The 10869-nt window shown below is 38.5% G+C and overlaps 1 protein-coding gene across 3 annotated transcripts in view; it reads right to left on the reverse strand.

Annotated features, from left to right (window-relative positions):
* PDE11A (phosphodiesterase 11A) overlaps positions 1 to 10869 on the reverse strand; it is a 511038-nt gene that overhangs the window by 293885 nt on the left and 206284 nt on the right. For all 3 annotated transcript variants that reach the window (XM_011944038.1, XM_011944040.1, XM_011944039.1), the window contains 2 exons: positions 7457 to 7546; positions 406 to 546 (listed from right to left, as the gene is read on the reverse strand). In XM_011944038.1, coding sequence (XP_011799428.1) covers positions 406 to 546; positions 7457 to 7546 — 231 coding nt within the window. The remainder of the gene's footprint in view (positions 1 to 405; positions 547 to 7456; positions 7547 to 10869) is intronic.

Consider the following 10869-nt stretch of genomic DNA (forward strand, 5'->3'; position numbering starts at 1 on the left):
AAGGCCATGGAGCATTGTCTGAACTGAAATCCACCCCCAGAAATGCTGAAGGCATTACCCTTCATAGGTAAATAAAATGTGAGACAGACAGTTGAGTTTATTTTCTAATGGAGCTGTGTGAGGTTGGGCAAATCACTGAACCCCTTAGTTCTTTCATCTGCAATTACAAAGGCCTGGGACAGATCTGTAAAGTCCCTGTTAAGTTAAAGTCTATGTTTCTAAGTTGACTGAAAAATGAGAATGAAATACACATAAAATAAAAAACTCTTGTTTTATGAAAAGTTGCCTCATGGTTGAAGAGTCAGGAAGAGAGTGATTCAAGTCAATTTCACAAGTTTAAATACAAATAAACTCAACTTTATTCCATTCACAGTCTTCAACTTTAAAAGATAAAAGATAACTTACTGGTGATTCGATGTCCTCTAGGAGTAAAACAGAACAGCGTTCACATTTCAGCAGAGTTTGGGCCCGATGCATTATTTTCTTGACAATTTTCTCCAGGTCAGTTTGTTCTTCAAAGAGGTCATTAACGACCTCTAGCAAAGCCTAGAAAAGATGAAATAGATGTATTTAGGTGGACGTGAAACTGAAAAAAAGATTTTTTTTTTCTTAAAATTTAATTTAGTCTTTGCTTTAATAAAATACAATAAATCTTTTTGTGTAGCTAATTTTAAAAACTTTTATGATTGTTTTGACATATTTTTATCACTCAATTTTAGAATACATGCTTAAACTGCAAAATACAACTTGAGAATAGAGATAGTTCTTATAACAGATGTGAAAATAAGTAACTCAAAACCTAAGCTATTGGAACTCTAGATTATTTTGAGTCTTAAAAGATGATGATTATAGGGGTCACTTGAGAGGCAGGTGTAACCAAGGCAACTATAACCCCTGTTTCTCTGACTATAGATTAGCCTTCTTCCTTACCAACATTGTTTTGTAAAATGTTGAAAATTACTAAAGAGCACCAGAGAAGACCCCTTCCCTCTTCACTGCTGATCTTCATTACAGATTAACTTCCGTCTTCTCCTGTCACACAAGGACTCCATGGCCATCACATTGCCTTAAGATGGAATGCTAAATATATTCTTTTAAATTGGAAAGAAAATGAAAACCAGCTATAAAGAAAACAAGTTGTATAGAAAAGAAAACAAACTGTAACTAATTATATTGTTATAACTCAAATACCAGCCTTGTATAGAAAATGCTGAAATCCTATTAAATTTCTTTGCTTTGTGCCTGTAGAAGCAAGAGTCTAACTTTCACCTTTTACCCCATTTCTCTGGAGTCTGCATCTCCTGGATTGGCCATTCCCAGCTTGTCACTTTAATAAACTCTTTAAAACTAAATTCTGATTATTAATATTTCAGTTTGACACAGGGATCATATAACCATTAGCTATAGGCATTTCTCCTCTCCTATAGTAATTTTTCTGCAATGCAACTAGGTACAAACCCAATATTTTGGCTGGGCGCAGTGGCTCATGCCTGTAATCCCAGCACTTTGGGAGGCTGAGGCAGGTGGATCACCTGGTCAGGAGTTTGAGATCAGCCTGGCTAATATGGTGAAACCCCGTCTCTACTAAAAATACAAAAAAATTAGCCAGGCATGGTGGCATGTGCCTATGGTCCCAGCTACTCTGGAGGCCAAGGCAGGAGAATTGCTTGAACCCAGGGAGCAGAGGTTGCAGTGAGCCGAGATCGCATCACTGCACTCCAGTCTGGATAATAGAGTGAGACCCTTTCTCAAAAACAAACAAACAAACAAAAAACAAAAACAAAAAACAATATTTTATACATAATGAATACCTCCAAAGCACGTTGATTTCTGAAAATTACAAAGCAGCTCTTCCTCACTATCAGGAAGAAACAGATTCTTGGTCAAACTTCAGACATTTTCACTAATACACATCCCTTATATAACTCTGAAAGAATTAGAGAGGTGAATGATAATTAAGGGTCAGATTCTTAAATATATATATAATATGTAATTTACATTTAGTCTTTGCTAAATATAAATATATAAATTACATATATAATATAAATATATATAATATATACATATCCTTCATATATAAAATATATATACCCTCCATATATAAAAATAAATATATATGTACACACATACATATATACCCTCCTTAATTCCTCTACACAAGAGGACATACCGCTTTATCCCAAACTGTCCAGGAGAACATTTAGATATTTATATATCAGGAAAGAAACACATTAATTTTTTTTAAACAGCAGAATGAAAATCACATGACTTAGAAAAAAATCTGAAGCTCTAACTTGAAAACTGTGTACTTATCTAAAAATTAAATTGCAGTAACCCGTGATTTTCTCCAGCTAAGAAATTAGCTGCAATTTTTTTTTTTTTTTTTTTGCATTGAAATAATGTTTGTTTGCTCAGGCCAGGCATACATTTGTGAAAAATAAAAAATAAAAATAAATAATATTTGCTTGGAATTTTTGATGGCATGGATGTTTCCAGAGATTTAAGAATAGTAGGTTATGTACACGTGGTAGATATTATGCTTCTCTCAGAAAGCAATCAGAAAATTACACAGACAGTGAATTCCCAGACAGCACTTGATTCAATAGAATGTAGAAAGAGGTGCAATCTCAAGTCTAATCTCTCACAAAAGGATTTCATGAATTGTCAAATTCACATCTATTCATCATGGTGCTAATCATCATCTCAGGGACATGACTAATTTTCAACTTCAATAATGAATTTGATTTGTCCTGAAACCATTGAAACATGAAAATTTCTTCTCTGAATCTATTCAGGTAAAAAAGCATTTGAGTAGCTGGGCATGGTGGCTCATGCCAATAATCCCAGCACTTTGGGAGGCCAAGGCAGGTAGATCACATGAGGCCAGGAGTTCTAGAGCAGCCTGGGCAACATGGTGAAACCCCGTCTCTACTAAAAATACAAAAAAATTAGCCGGGTGTGGTAGTGCATGCCTGTAGTCCCAGCTACTCAGGAGGTTGAGGCAGGAGAATCACTTGAACCTGGGAGGCAGAAGTTGCAGTGAGCCAAGATCTCGCCACTGCACTCCAGCCTGGGCGACAGAGTGAGACTCCACCTCAAAAAAAAAAAAAAAGAAAAGAAAGAAAGAAAGAAAAGACATTTGAATGAGTTAGGAAATCCATGAAATAAGTCCAGTTCACTGAGCAACTGAAAGAGGACCAAATATCCTGGGTAGGGTTATTGAAACCACCATTGCAAAATTATCACTGGGCTGACCTAACCAGCTCCATCTTTCTTCTAATCTCCAAACTGTCCTTGTTCATTTCTGGGCATAGGCTGAACTAACTTTGGGAGGAACATAGTTTTATAGTTTATTGTTTAAAACAAAGATGATAATAGCCCTTTCCCAAAACAAACCTCTTTCTTCTCTGGGGACTAGAATGCCTTTGTAGAACTAACAAATTAGCCACAAAATCAGAAATTACAGCTTAGGAATCATACAGCTGACTCTTCCTAAACTGCTCCTCAGATCAGTGCTTCAGATATTTTGTAGACCCTGCACCTGATGGATCAGCTGGCACCACCCAGATCGATAAATTGGCTCATCTGATCTTGTGACCTTCCTGACCCAGGAGCTAACTCACGGCAAGGGACAGTTTCAATTCCCTATGATTTCATCTCCAACCCAACCAATCAGCATTCCCTACTCACTGGCCTTCCCCCACCCACCAAATTATCCTTAAAAACTCTGATCTGGGGAGACTGATTTGAGTAATAAAAAAACTCTGGTCTCTGACACAGCCAACTCGGTGAATTAATCTTTCTCTATTGCAATTCCTCTGCCTTGAGAAATTGGCTTTGTCTAGGCAGTGGGCAAAGTGAACCCACTGGGTGGTTACATTATCTCTAAAGAAAGACCGAACAGAGCTAAGGACCATATTGCTCCAGGATCCCAAAGCAAACAGGAACATCAAAAGGTGAAAAAACTTTTAAGTGAATCTTGCTATTTGGCATTTGGACAGCAAATCTCTGTAAGGGGTCAATGCACAAAATTTCATGTTCAGATATTAAAAATGAGGCAATTTTCTGAGTAATTACAAGCAAAATGCCCCATTATTAATGGAGAAAACATTATTTCTTTAATCATCTAGACTATTTCTTCAGATGGATCATATTAACTGAACAATTATTTAACTTTTCAATTTGTTATGATTGCATGGAGAGAGCCTCTGGGATCCATATACAAGAACATTTACCTCAGAGAAAAAACTAATTGTGCCTTGAGTCTTGCACTGACAAATCACAGTATAGTAATTTTATTGTTTCTAATTTAAAATTGCTGCTTTATTAATGAGTGTTGGAAGTTTTACAAATAACAATGCAGACTAGCTCCAGGATAGGAGAAAAAGAGAAGAAAATCTGGGATAATATCTGTCAGGCCTCTGAGCCCAAGCTAAGCCATCATATCCTCCTGTGACCTGCACGTATACATCCAGATGGCCTGAAGCAACTGAAGATCCACGCAAGAAGTGAAAATAGCCTTAACTGATGACATTCCACCATTGTGATTTGTTCCTGCCCTACCCTAACTGATACGATATAGTCTTCCCCAACCTTAAGACGGTACTTTGTAATATTCTCCCCCACCCTTAAGAATGTACTTTGTACGCCTATCCCAAACTTGTAAGAACTAATGATAATCCCACCACCCTTTGCTGACTCCTTTTTCAGACTCAGCCCGCCTGTACCTAGGTGAAATAAATAGCCTTATTGCTCATACAAAACCTGTTGGTATACTCTCTTCACATGGACTCACCTGACAATATCCAATTCAACAGATAATGGAAACATTTTACACAGTTGAATAGGTCCTGCTTCTTGATGCCACTTGCCTTCCAGGAAACGAGTATCTGCTTTTTGTCCCTCCTTCTAATGACCTTCTTTCGCTCCTGGGCGAGTCCTTGGAGCTTTCCATTCTCTCATCTACATATCCATCCCTAAATTAACCCAGCTAGATCCCTGGCTTTAAATAGCCTCTATATGCTGCTGGTTCCCAAATCTCAATCTCCAGTCCTGACATCTCCCCAGAACTTCAGACTCCTGTATCGAACCGTTTACTTGCAGCTGTGCCAGCCACAAGTCTCTTTCACTCATTTCCCACATCAGTAAGCCCCATAGATTTCACCAATTTTGGAGGAAGTCTGTCACTTCTCACTGCCCTAGTCCCAGCCATATTGTTTTTTGACTTCAATACAGTTCTTTCCTAAGTCTTCTCACTGCTTCAGCGTTCTCCCTCCCTCCCCAGCCAGTTTATTGTCTCCAGGGAGGCCAGAGTGAACTCTACTAAAAGTAAGTCAGACTCAGCTCAAAATCGTCTAATGGCTTTCCATTGCGCTCAGAATGAAAGCCAAAGCCCTTGCCACGCCCACAGGCTTTTCCACCATCTGGCCTGCCCCCACATCCTCATTTTATTTTTTTTCCCTTTCACTCCCCCCTTTCTCTCTGCTCTCTAAACACACTGACCAAGCTTTCTCCTGACCCAAATACCCCTTTGTACTTGGTATTTCCATGGCCAGAAATGCTCTCCCCTGACCTTCATGTGGCTTTGCTCCTTCATTTCATTCAAGTTTCTGCTTATAGATCATCTCCTTATAGAGACCTTTTTGATCACCCGCTAAAATAAACGTCCTCCCAATCCAACCTTCTTCAACCCTTTATCCCTTTATCTCATTTTATTTTTCCTTGCAGTATTTATCACTACCTATACTATGCAATTTTAAAAATTTGTTTTCTTATCTATTATCTATTGTTCTCATGAATAGTAAGTTCCATAAGGGCGGGGATTTGGATAGACAGCATGTGAAAGGGAACTACACAATCAATACCTGTTGAATGAATAAATTAATTGTGCCATACACAAGAATGCAAAGATTAATCATACATGAAGCTTCCCTTAAGGAGTTCAAAATGTAGCTGGAGAGGTGGGACCTCCTTAAATATCATAATACAGTGTGATAAGTATTCATAATAGAATAGTGGTAGTAGATACAAGGCAAAACCATAAGTGTAGAAAGGAAGATTAATCAGAAGGCTGACCTGGGTCCTGAAGAATGTGTGAGGCAGATGGTGTGGTTGGAAGGAGTGGGATTGACATGAGGCATTGAAGGCAGAGGCATGAATATGGTTAAAGGTATGATCAAATGAAACAGATTGTTTGCTGGAAATTGGGGACTATATTGCTGGAGTGCCAGATGAAAGCAGGAGCATGGTAAGACATGGGGCTAAAGACGAAAAGAAGATCAAATCAGAGAAAAGATGTGGTATGCCATGCTAAGGACCATGGCTATATTAGTCAACTCTGTTCATCTGTTTACTGATAAAAAATATCCATAAAGCATAATAATTAGCAAATGAAATTTTAATCAACTTGATGCCCAGATTAATTAAGGGTTTCAAATCCTTTTGAACATCGTTTTGTTAAATATGTTTCTAAGTTGTTACAGTAATCTTCCTATATTTAAAATTAGAATGAGTATAATATAATTTAATCTCTATTTGATAATTTAGCATTTTTTGAGTACTAGACTATGTCTTTTTTGCAATTTAGATCTGTAGCTCCTGAAGGTATAAAAGATCTCTCTAAGTGTTTCTTCATAATACTATAAAATAGTCTTTGCATTATTGTTCCAAGTATCTAGTGAGGGGCACTTTCAGAAACCCTTTCAATTCAAAAATTGTTTCAATCCAAAAATTGTTTCAATTCAAAAATAAAATCTGGGAAGTGGGGGTAAGATCATGTTTGTAACATAACTTGCTTCTTAAAGGAACTTAGTTGTAAAAGCATCACCAAATTGTGTTATTGCTTCAAAGCCATAAATAAGCAAGGATTTATCTGTGGCCTTACAGTATAGATGTGATATTAATTTTCCTTTTTTTTTTTTTTTTTTTTTTTTTGAGAGGGAGTCTCACTCCGTCACCTAGGCTGGAGTGCAGTGGCACAATCTCCACTCTCTGTGACCTCCACCTCCTGGGTTCAAGCGATTCTCCTGCCTCAGCCTCCTGAGTAGCTGGGACTACAGGCGCCCACCACCACGTCTGGCTAATTTTTGTATTTTCAGTAGAGACAAAGTTTCACCATGTTGGCCAGGTTGGTCTTGAACTCCCGACCTCGTGATCCGCCTGCCTCAGCCTCCCAAAGTGCTGGGATTACAGGCGTAAGCAATTGTGCCCAGCCAATTTCATTTTTAAAAGAAGCTTGTACCCCTTCCCCCAAATAACAACAGATAATTTGTATCCACTTCCATTTGGGCTTATTGCTTAAAGTGTATCTTCAACCACAGCCTTGCAGAATTATACAAATAAAAACAGATTCCTGTACTATTCAAAGATCATTCATTGGCTGTTTTTAAAAGACAATGACTTACAGAAACCAGAAAGAGAGTATTGAGGAGTGTCAACAATGTTTTTATTTACTCACTCTGCTTCTTTCATATTCTTTCCTTGAGGCAGCAAAGAGCTGAGCGTTCGATATGGCGATTCCACAAAACGGAAGATACATCTGCATAACCTGGGACGGAGAGAGCAGTAAGAACATTAAAATGTAAGACCATTGCTACATCCTTCGCTAAATTCCACACTTCCTCTATATGCCTGATTGTAATACTTTATTTGCATCTACAGAGATTGAGTACAGAGAGTTGTTGATACTAGTATTTTAACTTCAGAATATTTTTCAAAGTTAACTAAAAGATGTTGTAAATCAGTCTTTAACTAGAGAATTCACATCTATGAAGACATAAAGTGAAGCAACAGATTATGAGGGCTGTGACATAGGAACTGTGCCTAAAGCAGCTTGTATTGCTTCTTGGATAAAAGAAGGATAAATAAGTAAACGAACTGTGATACATCTGGAATTTAAGGCATGTGCCCATACTCACATTTGGAGGTAGGCAGGATATAAGTCAATTTTTTTGTTGGCATATGGCATATACCATATGTATATGGCACACAATTCACATCTGTAGCAGGGATTTCAGTTTGATTCTAGACCTATCCACTACCAATTTTAAACATGCCTGTCAGGATGGGCCCAGTGGGGTCAGCAGGCCTGGCAGCCTTCTGTAAAAGAGCTCTAATTGTGTCTGCCACTGTGTAGACATAACTGGACACAAATCATACTGGTGGGATGCTTCCGCAGAAGCCTGATGAGGAAAGGCTGGGAGCCTGTGATGGAGAAGTCCTCCTATCGGCAGAAACACTGATGGGCCTACTCCTAACAAAGACTTTCTTATCATGGAGGTTTAGGCATAGGGATTTTTACTACTGTCTTGCACTCTCAAGAAATTCATCTCCAAAATCTCTGATTCCAGAGAGATAGAATGCTCCAAGTAAAAACTGAAAGAACTATTTCCGTAAATTCTTCACAATGTAGATGAAACAAGTGACATATTTGGGACTTCTCTAAAGCAAGAGGGAAAAAGCATGTTTATATCATAGTCTCTCTATGTCTCTCTTTCTGTCTCTCTCTCTCACACACACGCACGCACGCACACACACACAATGGTGCCCTAGGAAGAGGTACAAAGCCCTGGCAAAATAGAGCAATTCCTGCTATATCCAGCAGAGGGCAGTGCAGTGCCCGCTGTGGGTGAGAGATGACGGCAGCCTCACCAACTCAGGAAGCACTTGTGAAGCACCCGGGACATCCAGAACAGAATCACCTGGAGTGCAAGGTAATTATGCAGAGGACTTGAGGTGCACAAAAGATGAAGGGCAATTCACATTCCTTATCACTGAATGTCCTATTAAAATCTTTCTTTGGTTACCTGGGCATGACCAACTCTGACCTACAGTCCTGGAAAGAATTTCAGAGCCATATAAAAACTAAAGCTATGACTTCATTTTTAAAGAAGATAGAGAAACAATGGGATCAGAATTAAGAAGAGGTACAAAAATAAATGATTTTTGCAGATGTTTTTGGGATAAATTCCTTTTCTGGATTTTCATATATTGCCTTCTGGAACTAGATGTTATTTCTGTTACCCCCTACTTTCCCCTTTCTTGCTACTCCCCCTCATGCCTTAGAAAGTTTGTCCATAAACCAAGATAAAGCTATTGGCATAAAGCTGCCAGATAGTCCATTAGAATTTCCCTGCCTTTAGGCAGCATGGGACCACTTTCAATATCACCTACACATACAGCAAGCACTTTCCTTGTAGTTTTCTGGAGGTTTTGTTTTTCGCTCTTTGTTTTTTTCTGCCATGGAGACAGTGACTATAGCGGGGATAAAAGCAAGGAAGAGATGTGGGTTACTTATTTTAACTTTCCACTACTTATTTGTTTTATTTATTTTTGCCTTCAGGGGACAAATTTAAGGTGGTTGGTAAGTCAAGCAAGTAAGAGGGGAGTGACCAAATGAACACGTGAAATGTTTTCTAATATATCATAGGCTTGCTTCACTTCATTTGTAATTCCAATATTTACTGAGTTCCAGGTATTATGTGAAATTAAAAAGAATCTGAATTTTAAACCAAATAATCTTTTTTATTTTTACAGTTTTGCTGTATGAAATGCAACAAATCACATAAGCTCTTGAACCTATTTTCTTATCTATAAATGCCAGGTTTATGGTCTTTTTTGGTTCTAATCTTTAGTGATTCAAATAGTGTGAAACATCATTGAGCTGCAATATTCTATTTACTAGAGAAAACAAAGAATTCAGTAAACATGCTTGCACCTTATTCAAGAAAAAATAATTTATAATAGTAATTGACATTGGCTAAGCCCTTCTATCAACATGCCAGGCATGATGCTATGTGTCAGGGATGATGTTAAGCATTGTATATGCACTATATCTGTTTTATATTCACTTATGTTTTACCATTAATCCCAGTTTGCAGATGAGAAAACTGGGACTTTAAGAACTTACCCGGGCTGGGCGAGGTGGCTCAAGCCTGTAATCCCAGCACTTTGGGAGGCTGAGATGGGCGGATCACGAGGTCAGGAGATCGAGACCATCCTCGCTAACACGGTGAAACCCCGTCTCTACTAAAAAAATACAAAAACTAGCCGGGCGAGGTGGCGGGCGCCTGTAGTCTCAGCTACTCAGGAGGCTGAGGCAGGAGAATGGCGTAAACCTGGGAGGCGGAGCTTGCAGTGAGCTGAGATCCGGCCACCGCACTCCAGTCCGGGCGACAGAGCAAGACTCCGCCTCAAAAAAAAAAAAAAAAAAAGAACTTACCCATGGCAAAGAGAGGCACTGGCTGTATCTTTTGGGAATGCTTATACAACGAACAGCCTTGGAAGATAGAGATACTGTCTCCTTTCAGAGCAGAGAACAGAAGTGTTTACTATCCAGTATAATAAAGACAATATCTCCCTCTAGACAGAGGTCGGGCGGGCTCACTGTTCATTATAAAAGATTTGGGTTGCTGACATTTGAGGTTCCTCTGCTGTCATGCAATCTACTATATGTGCTATTACTGGGGTCAGGGAACCAGCAAAAATGCTGATGCTCAAACTATTGCTATTGTTGTCAGTAATAAACTGTTTTGTTGTTACTGATCCAGGAGTCTCATGTCTTCTGTCAGCATCCATGAGACTGTAGCAGACTAACTTGCTAGCTTGCATGTACAGTATAGTAAAATCAGACCCTTTACAAATCTTAACGATGTCACCTAGATAGTAAATGGTGAAGCTGAATTTAGAATCCAAGCGGCCTAACCCTAGGATCTACCTTCTTTTTTTTTTTTTTTTTGTTAAAATTATTCATTTATTGGTAATTCTTTTTTTTTTATATACTTTAAGTTCTAGGGTACATGTGCATAACGTGCAGGTTTGTTACATATGTATACTTATGCCATGTTGGTGTGCTGCACCCATCAACTCGTC

This window comes from Colobus angolensis, unplaced genomic scaffold, assembly GCF_000951035.1.
Source record: "Colobus angolensis palliatus isolate OR3802 unplaced genomic scaffold, Cang.pa_1.0 Scaffold224, whole genome shotgun sequence".
Classification (NCBI taxonomy): domain Eukaryota; kingdom Metazoa; phylum Chordata; class Mammalia; order Primates; family Cercopithecidae; genus Colobus; species Colobus angolensis.